General features: G+C 40.1%; 1 protein-coding gene across 1 annotated transcript in view; it reads right to left on the bottom strand.

Moving 5' to 3' along the window:
• The window catches only part of OBI1 (ORC ubiquitin ligase 1), a 41,952-nt gene extending 26,253 nt beyond the window's left edge, over positions 1-15,699 (bottom strand). Inside the window, exons 1-3 of the mRNA XM_090258153.1 lie at positions 15,586-15,699; positions 4,654-4,789; positions 2,165-2,256 (exon numbers count right to left, since the gene is read on the bottom strand). Of these exons, the coding sequence (XP_090114279.1) occupies positions 2,165-2,256; positions 4,654-4,789; positions 15,586-15,657 (300 nt within the window). The 5' untranslated portion in view covers positions 15,658-15,699. The remainder of the gene's footprint in view (positions 1-2,164; positions 2,257-4,653; positions 4,790-15,585) is intronic.
• Positions 15,700-16,985: the final 1,286 nt, after the last annotated feature.

The following is a 16,985-nucleotide window of genomic DNA, read 5'->3' as shown; positions in this document are numbered from 1 at the left end:
GATTTTTTTAAAGGATTAATTTGATTAGTACCTAAGAATGATAAATATTTATCGAGTTGGACAAAAAGTTCATTTGTTGTTTTCCATATGATGGCTCTAGGAGTGCTCAGTTGTCTTTAACTTCATTCGAAACAATTTTGTTAGATAGTATTATGACAGCTGTCATATCAGTGTGCATTTAAAATAAAACTTATCAAAATTGGTGAATTTTTGTGCAGTCATTTTAATATTAAAGATGGAAGAAAATACACATGTTCAGCATATTATGCTTTATTATTTTAAGAAAGGTAAAAATGCAACTGAAACGCAAAAAAAAGGTTTGTGCAGTGTACAAAGAAGTTATGGTATCTGATCAAATGTGTTAAAAGTGGTTTGTGGCCCCTCACTGCTGTGGCTCAGTGGATTGAACGTCAGCCTGTGAACCAAGTATCGCTGGTTCCATTCCCAGTCAGGGCACATGACTAGGTTGCACGTCAGGTCCCCAATTGGGGGCACGAGTGAGAGGCAACCACACAGTGATGTCTCTCTCCCTCTCTTTCTCCTTTCCCCTCTCTCTAAAAATAAATAAATAAACAAACAAATAAATAAATAAATTACTTTAAAAAAAAAAAAAGTGGTTTGTGAAGTTTCTTGGTACCATTGACATTTTGGCCAAATAATTCTTTGCTGTGGGGCTGTCTAATGCACTGGAAGATGTTTGGCAGCACCCCTGGCCTCTGTCCACTAGCAGGCAAGAACAGGAGATAGTCAACATACTCAAAATATCCAAATCAATAAAGTTATTGGTGAAAACAAAAAATGTGTCTTTTATTTTATGAAAATAACAAAATGAATTTTCTGGCGAACCCAATATTAAGTATATAAGAATATATTTGAGAATCGACACAGACAATACTATTTACTATATTAAAGTACAATACATTTCAAGTTAAATAGCATTATAAAATGTGAAAATCACTTTGAATTAATATATTAATGAACAAATATAATCAGAAAAACACATATGAATGAACATTTATTTTGTTATTTCTTTATGCCCCAGTTTATTTTTTAAAAAATGTGAGGCAGCTAATGCAGTTTTCATGTATATAGTTTAACTTGAAGATAATTTGTATAAAAGAAGAGATCAATAATATCCCTCTTTTAGTCAACAAAAAAGCACTGGGCTTAATGTTCACTATTCAAAACTATATGCATTTCATTAGCCTGAAGCTAATTTGGAAAAATTCCACCACCATGTTAAAGCACCTTCACAGAAAGAAAACTACTGTAGGATCTCACTTATATGTGGAACATAAAAAAGTCAAATACATAGAAGCAGAGAGTTAAACAGTGGTGGGAGACTGGAAGTGGGGAAATTGGTTAAAGGGTACAATGTTGCAATTATGTAGGATAATTAAGTTTAGAGGTCTAACATACAGCATGATGACCACAGTTAATAATACTGTGTTGTCTACTGGCAATTTGCTGAGAGGAGAAGGACAGATAAGGAACTTCCCTGACAAGAAAAAAGTAAAGGAGCTCATCATCACCAAACCATTATTATATGAAATGTTAAAGGGACTTACTTAAAAAAAAAAAAGACAATCGAAACTATGAACAATAAAATGGCAAAACATACATAACTATCACCAATTGAATCTAAAAAGCAAACTAAGCAAATAGGAACAGAGACAGAATCATGGATACAGAGAGCATTTTGACGGTTGCCAGACAGTAGGGGACTGTGGGGAAATGGGTGAAGAGGTGAGGGGATTAAGAAGTACAAATAGGTAGTTACAGAATAGCCATGGGAATGTAAAGTACAGTACAGGAAACGGACTAGCCAAAGAACTTATACGCATGACCCACTGACATGAATGATGGTGGGGGGATTGCCTGAGGAAGTTGGGGTGCTGGGTGGAGGGGAGAAAGGGGGAAACATCAGGACAACTGTAATAGCAAAATCAATAAAATATAATTTAAAAAAAAGAATGGCTTCTATCTGTTCCTTACTTCTATTTGAAATAGGAAAGAGAAGAAGAATTTATCAAATAAGATATTTTTAAATAGGCATTTAATAAGATTTCATCAACACTTACTCTAAGAAATTCAGGTCCTGAAATAACTCAGTTGTACCTTGAATTCAATGCTGTCATCATTTTAAATTGTAATTATTATTTACCTCATATTCTTTGTGGAGTAACTCAAGTCTAGTTTTCCGAAGGTGCTTCCGTACTGTATGGCTTAGCATAGGTTCACTTTCACTTGTCCCTCCTACATGGAAAAAAAATATCTAACTTTTCATTCTAATTTGGGCAGAATGAAAATGAAAATGAACCTTTTTCTTACTGTTTCATAGTTTTCCAGCTTAATTTCTACTTATATATATACTTAGAGCTGCCATCTTGACCTTTTTTCTATCTCAACCCTGAGATAGGATAAATATCAAGTAACACCATAAATCATATCTTCAGTAAAATATCGTATTGCATTTAGTTACCTTTGTAGCCTATTATAGTAAACTTGTTAAAGGTAAATGCTGTATTTTATTAATCACATCTGGACTACTGTAATTTTGACTACCAGACAATTCTTAAATAATAATGAAAACAACGATTATATTTATATTTAACTAATAAATTATATAATTTATCTATATTTTCATATATAATTATCAAATATAATTATACATAATATATACACATTATTATATATATTATTATAATTAATTTATTATTCATTCAAACTCACCTAATTACTGGTAACACACTGAAAAGATTAATATGTCATTTCACTGATTCTAACAACCTAGCTACAATGGATTATAAATCACAGCATTACTGTATGTCGATAATGAATTCTTCCCTAGAGCTTTCACTCATGCTGTGGTTACCTTCTTAGCATCATGATACCAAAGGCATTTTACAGATTTTCTTTTTTAGGATGTTCTATCCAAATGCAAGGAGAGATTAACTATTTTATACTTGAAAGAATTTATGAAATATCACTTAGATATGAATGAATGAATGAATGAAGGCAGGAGAAGTGATGTGAAGAGAAGCTGTCAGAAAAAAAAACATTCAAATTATTTTAATATTCTAACCCAGTGATTTTCAACCTTTTTCATCTCATGGCACACATAAGCTAATTACTAAAATTCTGCGGCACACCAAAAAATATATTTTTTGCCAATTTGACAAAAAACATAGGCATAATTTTGATCCATTCACACTGGTTAGCTACTGTTGTGTCGCCTGTCATCATTTTTTTTAATTTGACAATCTCAGGGAAAGAGGTCAGTGCCCCTGACTAAATAGTCAGGTATCGCATGTTTTCAAAATTCCTGCAGCGTAGCAGTGTGCCGCAATGAAAATCGCTGACGTAACCTCACATTTTGCAAGAAAAGACTTGATTCCTTGAAGTTCAGCAGAGGTAAAAACTAAAGGCAGAGAGGTTAACCAGCACAGTGGAGAAGTACTATATTCCTCTGTCAGGTACCCAAGGAAGAAACCTTGGAGCAATCTGATTCTTCCTGTAGGTCTCTTATTTCCAAAGTCCCACTAGTTCTTTTATTCTAGCACGAATCTTCCCTTCCATTTCCATTGTGAAAATCTTATTTAATAAGTCTATTTGCACTAATTTGGGACTAACACAATAATTTCTTACAGTTTCTGAAAAGTGTTTCCTATACATAGCTAATGACAGGTTCACTTCCAAATTTTTCCTAAAGCAAAAATAAATAAAAAATCCTTTTTAATTTTTGCAATCTAAGAGAAATACCTTATATGAGCAGAATAAAAATCCGACATGAAAAAAGCTCTTTAAATGTGTTATTTTTTAAGGATCTTCTAGTTTAAGTTTTATTTGCCCTCTTACCTACATTAGCATGGCACTAAACTTTACTTTTTTTTAACCCTTAATTCTGACTCACATTCCACCTCACCTGGGTGAGAACCTCCTTCTTATGTCTTCTCTCTCCACTACAGCCCAGCCTACATGGGTCACCTGAGGAATATTCCTCCAGCACATTTTGGATCATGTGACTTCCTTGCTCAAAACCACCATGCCCACTTCACCCTTCTTTTCACCCACAGAGCAAATTCCTGTTTTAATTTGTCATTCAAGATTCTCTGCACTCAAGTCTCAGTTTACCTTATTTCAGCATTCAGACCCAAACTAGATGACTGATAAATTTCAAAAGCATGTTTTTTGTTTTCCTATCTCTAAACTTCAGTTTATGCTCCTTATATTCCGTCTGCCTAAAATGCCCTCCCTACCCTTTACCAAATGAAATTTTATCCATCCTTAAATCTCCAACTTAAAGTCCATGTGCTTCATGAAACCTTTCTCGATGATGCTAGGTGAACTTTCTTGCCTGAACACTCTGGGCCTCTTCTTGGCCTTTAGCACCTGCTGCTTTAAACTATTAATATTTTGGTCCACATGCACAACCCCCACCAGAATGTAAGTTCCACGATGCTCTAAAATTTCTCATCATGCCTTGAGCTCCTCAGCTGCTCCACTTATAGATTACACGAATGACCAATCCATCCAGTATGATGTTGGCAAAATAACATCACTGAAACTTTCTCTTTCAGTCTTCCTCCAAATACACACTCTTCAGAGATTGTTTCAAATCTATTTCCATGTGTTTATAAAATAGGCCCTTACCAATAATCTCTTTGCAAGGATTTTCAGGAGTGATGGGGACTCTGCAAGCTGGACACTGGCTGTTATTCTTCAACCACAAATCGATACAAACTGAACAAAATACATGGTTGTTGATGCATATGACAGGCTGGCGTACCTTTAAAAAAAAAACGTTACTTTTAGTACAGGGCAACAGTCATAACTAGAATCCCAACAGGTTTAGTTCATAGAGACTGAAACGTCTGACATACTAGGTGGGACAAAAGTAGGTATATAGTCATTCATATAGAAAATACAATAATTAGTAAATAATAATACAAGAATAAACTATGTTTCACATACTCACAACTGTAAACCTACTTTTGCCCCACACCGCATTATGAAATGGTTTTATTTGGTTTCAAACCATAGTCGTGTCCAAAAAGAAAACATATTTTGTTCCATTAAGGCTGGGACAATATCTCTTCAACTACTCTATTTTAAAATTATGAAATGAGAAATAGAAGGGTCTTTAAAGATCATTTAGTCCAAGCACCCATCTGATACTTGAATCCTCCCCTCAACTGGTTCTATTTTATTACAGAGCAACAGAAACCAACAATTAAGTGTGACATCTTACCAGAAAGTCTCCCAAAGCAAAGAGGCATGAAACAACCCTAACAGCCATGAGTCCCAGTCCCAGTGATATATCATCTAAACAGCACACAATGCTGAAAGATATGTCATACACAAATCCAACCCCATTTAAACAAGTACAAATAATAATAATTATTATTATCATTTATATAGCTATATATTTTACAAAGGGCTTTCATATGCCTTTTCTTTTCTGTTTTTGCTTTTTTAAAAAATAACCCTGTGAAGTAAAGAGAGTAAATATACGTTACAAATAAGAAAACCCCAAGAAGAAAAACTTAAGTGGCTTGCTCAGGGTTCACTAGGTGTTTTGACTGTGTTTAGCTGTTTTATCAGAGGGAAAATAAAGAGAGAAGTTGCTTTAGTTTTTACCTGATATTTGTTGTTGACATACTTATTATCTCTCCAGAGGGAAAACAGAAGAGAGAAATTGTTCTAGTTTTCTACCTGATATTACATATTTACATATTTATTGTCTATCTCCCCTATTAGAATGAAGGCTCCATGAGAGCAAGAACTTCCTCGGTTTCATTCATTCCTAAATTCCTGGTTCCCAGAAGACAGTTTAGTTCACAGTAGGTACTCAGTAAAGGTTTGATGAATGAAGTAACTGCTATTAAGACAATATTTAACATTCAATTCGAGTTGGGGAATTTGACTGAAGGAATAATGATTTAATATTCTTCAAACAGCACAAATTTAACAATAAAAACAAAAAAAAACAGAAACACTTAGGCTTTCATTTGATTTACATACTTTTACTGTGGGATTTAAAACACTTTATAGCCATTTTCAAAATTTTCCTCTTCTAATAATACCAATACTATTACAGAGTCCTACATTAGGGACTGGAAGATCAAGGGAAAGCAGAGGAAGTAGAGGAAGAAAGAAGAGACAGAACCACCACAAACCACTTTTCACAGAGAAAATGCTTGTCCACCTCAGTATATACTCAGAAATGACAGTTAACTTTAAATGGGTCCCTATTCTGAAAAAAATCACAGATGTATGTGCGTATGGTGATCCATGCCAGGCTCGCTACAAAGTGCTCTCGGGTCTTAGTCTGGCTTCCAAACTTTAGATGCTCCCTTGATTATGAACACTAGCATAAGAAATCTAAACAGAGAAGATAAATCAGCATGGATTTAAGCTTTCTCTTGGAGAAACTAATTCAACTTCATTCAGCTCAATTGATTTGATTAGACTAATTAAAATAAATAAATGACCACAAATCACTCAAACTCTTCTTCCAAAGTACTCTATCAGCAGCAAGGCATGAACGCTTATCTCGAAATACGGTGTTGTGATTTATTAGAAATATATATATTTGGTCATTCAGATGACCTATTAATACTGTATCTTTTGCTCCATAAGATATGCACTTTTTTCCACCAAAAAGTTTTGTTTTTCCCCCCAGAAAATCGATTTGTTGTTCCACTTATTTATTCCTTCATTGGTTGATTCTTGCATGTGTCCTGACTGGGGATCAAACCCTGCAGCCTTGGCGTTGGCACAACACTCTAATCAATTGAGGAGACTTTTTCTAAACTTTATTTTCATCGATTACACTATTACACGTATCTCCATTTTTCTCCCTTTGCCCACCTCCACCCAGCCCTTGCCCCCACTTCCCTCAGGCCATCACCACACAGTTGTCTGAGTCTGTGGGTTATGCATATATGTCCTCTGGCTGCTCCCTTCACCTTCTTTTATCCAGTGCCCCACTCCCCCCTGACAGCTGTCAGTCTGTTCCATGTATCGGGTTGGGGGCTGGTTGCCAGTAGAAGCCAACTTTGAGGTCAGAGGATTGGAACTTTCAGTCTATTTCCCAATTTCCAGAGAGGGAAGAGGAGCTTGAGATTGCTCAGTCAACAAAGGCCGATGGCTCAGTCAACCATAAGTAGTAAAGAAACCCCCATAAAAACCCCAAAGGACAGATGGAAGGAGAGCCGACTTGGGATGGTGAACATACCATACAATATACAGATGATGTGTTAATAGAACTGTACACCTGAAGCCTATATAATTTTATTAACCAGTATCACCCCCAATAAATTAAAATTTTAAAAAATCCCCGGAGAACACCTTGCCAGCCCTTTTTCAGAGCATCAGATTGCCTCCACGTGCCATGATGACCGGCCCCAAGCTCCAAGAGGGGAGAGGCTGCTTTGTTTGAGACTTCACCCTATTTATCTCCTCATCCGGCTCTTGACTTGTATCCTTTAACATCCCTTGTAATAAATAGATAATCTAGTGGGTAAACGGGTTTTCTTGAGTTCTCTGAGCTGTTCTAGCAAATTAATCAAATCCATGGAGGGGGTCACGGGAACCTCTAATTTATAGTCAGTCAGAAATACTGGTAACAATCTATGCTTGCCACTAGCTTCTGAAGTCGTGAAGGGCGATCTTTGTGGGACTGAGCCCTTCTTTACCTGTGGGAGAGGGATCTGAGCCACAGACAGCCAAATTCATAAGAAGTAAAGAGAGTGAGATCTGAAGCACAAGAGGGGGATTTTGGCTTCCACAGGAGTGAGACTCTGTCTTCCACTGTAACAAGAAGGAAGATTGAGGGTGTGAGAACACAAAGGGTTTGGAAGATCTGTTGATAGAAAGATTGGAGAACTCATGTTGCAACTGTTCTAATTGCTTATATTTTGTCATGAATATGAGGTGAGGTTACTGACTGAAAGTGAGAAGTGGAGAAGGACACCAACTTGAGAAAATGGGAGAATAAAGCAGTTATTTTAAACAGTGAGAAAGTAAACTTACTAGAGGCATGGAGCAGGATTGCCGAACCCTGTTGAGTTGCAATTTGAGGTCTACGGTTTTGACTGTAAAGACCTATTAACATTCGGTGTGTCTTTTTCTTATCAACTTTTAGCCACTCAGGTTCAGGCAGAAAGTAAGTTGAAGTCTTGCCAAGGAGGAAAAGAGAGACAAGGGACTGATGATAATAAATGGCCACGGTTAATAAGGGAAATGAGTACCTGAATAGCAATGACAGTGAAAGAGTGAGAGAGTCAGTCAATGGATGGGTCTGGGTAAAGCTGAAGTATTGCTAGAGAGGAGGTACGATGGGGAGAGGATCAGAGACTGAAATGCTTGTAGTCAAAGTACTGGAGGTGTTACAGCTGCTTTCTCTACTGTTTTGTCTTGGGCCATCGTATCTGACAGAGTTGTATTTCTCTCTTAATGTCATGTATCATGTGGTGTTAACATATTTTCTATGGTGACAACTTCTGAGAATGCTTAGTAACTGGACCTCACGAAGTGGCAGAGCTTAGGCATCGAGGAGTAAACCTGGAGTCAGCTCCAACTCTGCCACTTACTGAGCTGTTTGAACTTGGTTAAGCCCTTTAGTTACAAGGAGCATCAGTTTCTGCCTCTGAAAATTGTAGTTTAACCTAGTACACTTTTCTTTCAGGTGTTGCTTAAGATGTAATAGTGTAAAGACCATAAGCACAAAGACTTCACATAGCAATTCCTCAAACAAACAAACAAAAGAAGAAGGAACAGCCCTTGCCTGGTGGCCCAGCGGGTTGGAGTATCATCCCATACGACAAAAGGTTGTGGGTTCGATCCTCAGTCAGGGTGCAGATGGGAGGCAACTGATCAATGTCTCTCTCTCTGTCTCTCTCTCTCTCCCCCTTACTTTCTCTAATCAACGGACATATCCTCAGATAAGGATTTAAAAATAAGGGGGGTGGAGCACAAAGTAACAATATTGCTCTAACCCACTTGCCCAGGAGCTAACTCCATGTAAGATGCGGCCTCACCCATAACATGCCCCAAATCAAACTTGGCCTCCTCCACATATTCACTCTTCTTACACTCCCTCTTGTCTAAGTTAACAGCACCACCCTCCCCCACCCCAACCACCACCACCACCACTTGGGCTAGAATACTCAGAACTGTCTCTGACTCACCTTTTTTACTGCTCAATACCTACTCAGTCACCAAATCCTGGTATCACTGATCAAGTCTAAGAAGCCAGAGATTTTAAGATGCACCAATAAGTAAAATGAATGAAAATGCTGCCATTTACAACTGTAAGATGCCGTCACTGGTAAGCTACAGCCAGGTTTCAGAGGTGGCATAATGTGGATACATCTCACAGTACTTGAAATATGGTAAATCTGCCCCTAAATGTTCTTTTTCCTATCATAATGACCCCCTCCCAAGCTTCCTTGCTTCCAAATGTTCACTTCTGGCCACCTTTCATACTGATGCCAGAGCTACCTTCCTAAAATATGAATAAGCAGCTCTCATTGCTCTTTTGCAAGACAACAACGGTTCTGCTCTGTGTGTAATTCTGAAACCAAAAAACCCAGCATTGATGCCGCCTGTCACTACCAGAACCAATAAGCAGAAACAAGGATTGAATCTTTATGGGTGCTTTATTCAGATGCTGGCCATCTGAGAAGACGGTGGGTTAGGTACTCTCAAAAGTCATCTTAACATCTCACCTCCAGCCAGTCTTTTCTGTTTTAAATTTCTATTTTACATTTTTTTATTTTTTTTATTTAATCTTTATTATATTTTTCCTATTTCCATTTAGTTCCCTTATACCCGTCTCCCCACAGACATCACCACACTCTTGTCCATGTCCATGCGCCCTTTTTCCTTTTTGCTCAACCCCCCTCCCCAAACTCCCCCCCCCCAAATCTTTTCTATAGGCAGAAGGAAAGGGTAGTAAGCGGTTTGGGGAAAGGTTAATCAGATCAGACCTGCAGTCCTGTGGCAATTTTCCTAGTATTTCTTTATCTACTGATCAACAATTTTTTTCTGAGTCATGGATTTCCCTCCCTAGAACAGTGGTTCATATACCACATCTGTCCCATCTCCAGCACTTGTAGACTCCTTTGGGCACAAGGTTGAATTGTTTTTTACCTCCTTGAGTCACACAAGTCATGCGTTCCAGTTCCTGGAATAATAGCTTTCCACGTGCATTAATCACTGAAGCCTGGCAACTGTGACTGAAGCTAAAATCTTTAACTCTTGAGTGTCCCTATCAGTTTTAAGTATAGCATTCAAGAGCCACATAGTCTGGTTACTAAACAGCTATTTCCCTTGATCTGCTATTTCGATACTTGACATAACCCACAATTCAAGTACACAGGTCTACGTGAAGTTCACCAAAAAGAATACCAGTTGTGGAGGCTCCCTGTTTACTGTGCTCTCATGTCTTACCTTGATTTCTCCTACTGGTCTCCAGCTTCCCCAATCAAAGTAAAACCCGTCCACCTTTTAAGATGAAAATAAAATGCTATCTCCTCTGCAAGGCCTTCGCGAATCCTTTTTAGAAGTGCTTGGGTGTTTGTCTGATCCTCAAAAGGGTACTCCCTATGCATTGATTTAATGTCCAGTTCTTTCTGTGTTGTGCTGTACTTAGAATGTTGTTTATATCCAGCCTGTAGTATTAGATTTCAGGATCCTTGGGGTCAGTGGCCTGCTCATCTTTGTAATCACCTACAGCACCTGATACAATGCCTCACACACTCTAATATAAAAGTGAATTTTGATCTATTAAAATGAAAGGCTGAGATAATGCTCCTAAGAGCATTTCAAGGAGCAAAATGTCAATGGCCACTGTGAAACTGTGAAGAAACGAAAGTTTAACCTTCCATTTACTCTGTCAAAATGATAGACAAGAACAACTGATGGGGGACTCAAATGTTGGGAAAATTTTAGTTTCAGGTAATAGCTAATAAACTGAGTAATCGATGTATGTAAAAAGCTATTGTTTCAGGAACTGAAGGTATGACCCACCTTGACTCCAGGAGACCATAAAGCAGTTCCACCTTTGAGCCGCAGGAGGACTGCAAGCAAGCAAGATAGTATCTGAGCCATTGTATGCCAGGGAGAGACCAACACCACCTCCCAGGGCACAGATGAAAGAATGTTAAGGCCAAGACCACCGCCCATGGCACAAAGACCACCGCCTAGGACACAGAAGAAAGAACGCTGCAGCTTTTATCCAATTAACTTTCCCCCTGAATTCCAAACCCCTTACCTACACTTTTCTCCTTACAAAAAGGGTCCATTTATAATGGAATTTAAGACGGTCTGTTAGGGTACAAACCCTCCATCTTCTCCGATCCCCAACCATCTGAATAGAGTGCCCATAAAGATTCACTCCTGCCCTGGTTGCTGTGGCTCAGTGGATTGAGCATCAGCCTGCGAGCCAAGTGTCGCTGGTTTGGTTCCCAGTCAGGGCACATGACTAGGTTGCACGTCAGGTCTCCAGTTGGGGGCGCAAGTGAGAGCCAACCACACAGTGATGTTTCTCTCCCTCTCTTTCTCCTTTCCCCTCTCTCTAAAAATAAAATAAACAAACAAATAAATAAATAATTAAAAAAAATAAAAGATTCACTCCCTGTGTCTGCTTATTGGGTCTGGTAGGTGACAGGCAGGATGGACACTGGCTTTTCTGGTTTCACAACCAGGCAGACTATTGACTCTGTCTATTAAGAGCCATTGGCAATGTCACCTACAGGAGAATCATTTCCAGTGTTCAATATCTGGTTCCGTCCCTGTCACTGTGTTGGATTTTTAAAACAGTTGACCAATTCATTTATTTGGACCAAGTACTTGTCAGATGATGATTTCTAGGTTTAAACTTAGCTTAGGAGTATAGAAACCTATACAGGAGAAAGAAGTACTAAACCAAATTATAGTACTGGTTACTTATTTGACTGTAATCTACAGGAGCAAAATACAAAGAATCTATTCCCTCTCAATTCCTGTCCACACATCTTGCTCCATCCAGATCCTGCTACATATGACACCAAAACACACACATAACATTCTTTAGTAAGATCTTCCCAAGATACATAAAGTCATAATTTGCCTGTTATTAGATTTTATATCTAATTTAATCTCAAATGACATCTCTGCTAATAAAACAGTACTCTTATGAAATAAAAATGCAAGATGACAACGGCAAGGGTAAATGAGTGACATTTACAATTCCAAACTCATGTGGAGTAAGCTTGTTGAAGTGATATCCTAGAGTAATGTCCCCTGAGGCAACTGAGGAGGAGGAGGAAACAAAGCAAGATATGAAAGTGGGCTCTTCCCCCGGAATGGGCCTGTGGTGAGGACAGTCCTAGGTGCAGAATGATTAACCCTATAAATCTGTAACATTTCATCTTTTAATAAAACTAATTGCGGGTCGCATTTAGCTGTCACTCATGGCAAAACATGGAGATGGCCACAGCAATTTGGTTTCACAGCTTGAATCCTAATTGAAGAGATAAATATCTGGAATTACCTGAGATAAACTGGTCTGTAGCATTCTAGTGGCAGTGCCCAAATATCCCTTAACAGATATTTTGTGCTAGATCATTCCTATATTTCTGCTGGTCCACTAGTCAGTCCAAGGCATGGGAAAAAAATTAAGGAGAAATAGGTAAGAAAATGTTATACAGAAATCATCCCACAGGATGTGTACTTAACTCCTTCAGGCCACATAGAGCTCTTACTTACAATACTGGCAAGGTCACTAAACATTTTAGGGACAGAGAATCAGCCTTTAAAACTGAGATAGAGACAGAGATAGTAAATGCAAACTGCCTAAACTTTCTTATTTTGAATACTACATTTGAATTCAAAAGACAAAACATTAACCACCTGCATACTTAGGCTCTCCCCACTACTTCTTCCCTCACCAACCCCGCCCCCCCATTCCAATCAGCATCTATATTATTTCTTCAGATTTAAGGTCTACCACATCTCCATCTCTTTTAAGGTAATATGCACCCCTTTTTCCCCTCACAGTGACACTGGAGAAATAATGACCTCTTAACTCTGTGGAATAATGAAAAAGAAGATTGCTGATGGCGAGGTTTTGGGACAAATGGTGAGGGCAACATGTGAATGATTATCTGGAAGAGGGCTAGGCAAGAGGTACCTGAAGGCAGATCTCAGAGGCAGCCAGAGATGCTGTGTCAGGGGAGGTGAAGTGACACTGGGGACATAGTGCTACTCCAGGCCATGCCATCTCTAGAACCTCATAAACAGAGGTGTGTGTGTGAAGGTGAGCAGCAAAAGCAGATTAGATTTGCTTCAGCTCTACAAAAGGCGACCGTTACAAGGAACTAGTTAAAACCCCTGAAAGTACTGTGGCAATTTCCAGAACAATCAGGTCCCACTCTGTTGGGAATGTAAATCTTCATTAGTGAGTGCACTGGCCTCACAAAGCACCCGGGATGAACAGTGGCTAGAAAAGGCTGTTTTTCTCAGTTTGATGGCCTGCTTCTCTGCCCGTAGTAGAGATGAACATTTATTGAATATTATTATATGGCAGATTTTATGCGAAGCACTGCGTATGAATTACTACATTTAATCCTCTGATAATCACAAGGATGGGTGTTGATCCTATTACCATTCTTATTTTATAGATAAGGTAACTGCTCTGAAAGAGATAAAGTAACCTGTCCTATATAAGGTCATATAGCCAGTAAGTGGAAGAGACTAGATTAGAACTCAGGCAGTCTGAACACAGAGCTCAGGCTCAAAACCACTACACTTTTCTGCCTCCATAGTAGACAGAAAAAAAAAAAAAAAAAAAAAAAAAAACCCTGCCTGTTTACAAATTAATCGTTTATCATCAGATTTAATTTTTGAATAAATCATAACTAATACAGGGACATAAACGAGATACCCAAAAGGTCTGCCGTTGTGGATCAGCTAAAGTGAGTTTTTAGGAAGTAATCCACTCAAGACAAGTGGCAGCAACAGAGGGTCAAACGCCAGAAACTCTAAGTCTTAGTTTTCTTATTAATGGGAAACCAGCCCACTCTATCTCACAGCCCTGGGGAGAGGAGTAAATGAAATAACTAAACACATACGAAAGCATCCTGTAATTTGCAAATCACTATATTCTATTAGGTATAATTTTTGTTTAACGCCAAAAAAAAAAAAAAGCATAGGTATGGGAAACATCCAACTGCTAGAACACACTTTCAACACAACTGCAAAAAGACAGCCTATTAGCTAAGGGAACGATACCGCCAAAACCAAGTAAAAATTATTTCCCAAGGATAATTTTATCAGCCTGTAAGGCTACTGTTGGAGGAAATTCACTCAGAATTTAACACATATTTGTGAGGACTTTGTGTTAAGGGCAAAACGCCGAGCATACACCGGTTCAAATACTGTACCACCCTCCAAGACAGCATCCGTCACCTCCCCCGGCCAGAACTGATCAAGCCAGCCCCTGGGCGTTCTCACAGCACTTTTGCTACTTTGTTGCCATCTCAGTTCTGAGTCATTAGTTGCTCCCAAGTCTGACTTCCTATTAGTTCTTGAACTCAGCAGACTCACCCAGAACCCCCAACACATAAAGCAGTTGATGGAATTGGATGGCACTCAGTACGCGCTCTATGTTTATATTTTTCCATTCTAAGCCTGCAGCTGTAGGTTCAGCCTGCACTTGGGGGTGGAGGAGGTAAATACCCCCCCCCCCCTAAACGTGAAGACAGTTCAGAGGTGGGGGGGACTAACTCCTCTGAGCATCTTCTCACTCCTGGATCTACACGGTGAAGAAATGCTCTTTTCCAGACCCAAATGAGAGCCATCCACGGAAAAGAAAGAGGAGGCGAAGGCAAAAGAACATTCAGAACTCCGGATCGAATTCAGAACTACTTTCTCCACCTGGTTTCACACTGGAGGCACCTCTTGCATCACAAAGAAGAGGGGATTCTGTCTCGTGCCAGAGCTGTTCCTGGAATTAAAGACCTCGCGTGCCTGTCATTCTAAATACCATTCAGCGGCACGTGCTATTTACTTTTCAAATGCTAAACCCAGAGCAAAGGGCACCCAGGGCAAAGAATGATCTTGGGTACGGAAAAGACTCCCAACCAGCACTGCAGGCCCGCGAGCACGAAAACTCAAGCTGTGCAGGGACGCAGGAGTCGTTACGCGAGGTCTGCAGGGAACGTGCTTTCAGGGACTCCACTCCACGCCCCAGGGGGCTGCACGGGGGCGTACAACGTTGCTGAGATCCTTTAATGACAAAGCTGCCTTCCACGCCCGCGCCGGCCGGGTCAGGCCGCTGGGATGGTAGGGCGGCCTTGCCGCCCAGGCCGCTGTCACCCACTCCGAAAGGCGCACGGGTGAACGCACGAATCACCGTGCGCTCCCTCGGTCCCGCAGGACCCGGCCTCCCGCCGCCGGAGAACACGGGCTGGCGTCTTCGCCCATCTGACCGCCTCACGCCGGGTCCCCGCTACACAGAGACCGCACTCGGCTCAGGCGAGCGACTTCATTCATACCCGATCCCGCTCAGCAGCTGTGCCCGGAATCACCCATTACCTTGCCTAAGCAAATGTGGCACGTGATGGGCAGAGTGAGCGACAGTGTAACGTTCTGCACGGTCTGAGCCATGGCAGCGTTCAGAATCCCGCCAACACGGAAGTCCCGCCGACCGCCGATCCTTGCAGCGACTGGGGCAGCGCGAGGCCGGCTACGGCAGCCCGGCAGGGCCACGGCCCGCCGGGGCAGGAAACGAAAACGCGCTTTTGAAACCTGCGGTCGTCAAGGCTTTCCCCCTCCTTCCTTCGTACCTTTCATTAAAAAAAAAAAAAAGAAGGCAACCTCTTCCCTCTGTTCGAAAGCTTCACGATTCCTGAGAATGGAAGGGAAGGCAGTTTACTACCAGCATCGAGGATCCTGAAAGTTTAAATGAAATGTAATAGTGGTGAGAGTAGAAGATAAGGTGATTTTAAATCCCCTAATCTTTCCCAGAGGGTAGGGTGGGGAAGAGTTTTCCGTCTGAAGATAAAACCCTACTCAAATCTGCAAACACACGCTGCAGTCAAAACAGGAAAAGACGATCTCTTCATTTTAATTTTCAAAACAACTTTCTGCCACTCTCAGCTCTCTTTGAACTCTCAATGTAATGTCGCTTGAAAACAGCAAACTGTGTCTCTTTATCTGTTTCTGAGACGTTGTGGATACATTTAATCGCAGCTTTCCCGGAAAACACATTTTCACTGCTGACCCTTGTGAAGTTTCTTTCCCTTCCTTGCTTCCTTCCTGCCTCCCTTCCTTCCTTAATTTCTTTTTTTAATTGTTATTCTATTGCAGTTGTCCCAATGCCCACCCCCCACTCCCGTTGCTCTTCACTGCCCCGCCCCCCCAGTCAATCCCCACCCTGTTGTCCATGTCCATGGGTCATTCATACATGTTCCTTGACTAGACCCTTCCCTTCTTTTCCCCCTTCTTCCCCTCCCCCTTCCCCTCTGGTCGCTGTCAGTCTTCCTTGTTTCCATGCCTCTGGTTTTATTTTGATCATTTGTTTGTTTTGTACGTTTGGTCCCTATATTAGGTGAGATCATATGGTATTTGTCTTTCCCCGCCTGGCTTATAAGGGTTTGAGGCACAGACTTATTTACATCCACAGGTGAGGAAGCTGCAAATAGTGTGAGCCATCTACATTCCCCCAAAGCACTTGAGTTCAAAGCGTTTAAAAAGACTTCATTTGAGGTGCACGTTTGGAAATGAAATATACCAATGTGTTGTTGAACTCCAAAGGAGAATGTTGTGAAGTTGTGTTTCCATTTCCTTCCAATGGCAATAGAAAACTGAAAGTTCCTAAACGAATCTTGAATATAACACATGTGGAATTTAACTGCAACTTTACGTGAGGAAGAGCCAATGGGATCAATTTATGCAAATAAGGAGATTTAGAAACAGAACCAATGGAATTACTT

This window comes from Furipterus horrens, unplaced genomic scaffold, assembly GCF_987537825.1.
Source record: "Furipterus horrens unplaced genomic scaffold, mFurHor1.1.pri manual_scaffold_12, whole genome shotgun sequence".
NCBI lineage: Eukaryota > Metazoa > Chordata > Mammalia > Chiroptera > Furipteridae > Furipterus > Furipterus horrens.
The sequence above is the reverse complement of the archived record's forward strand: the minus strand, read 5'-3'. Positions and strand labels throughout refer to the sequence as shown.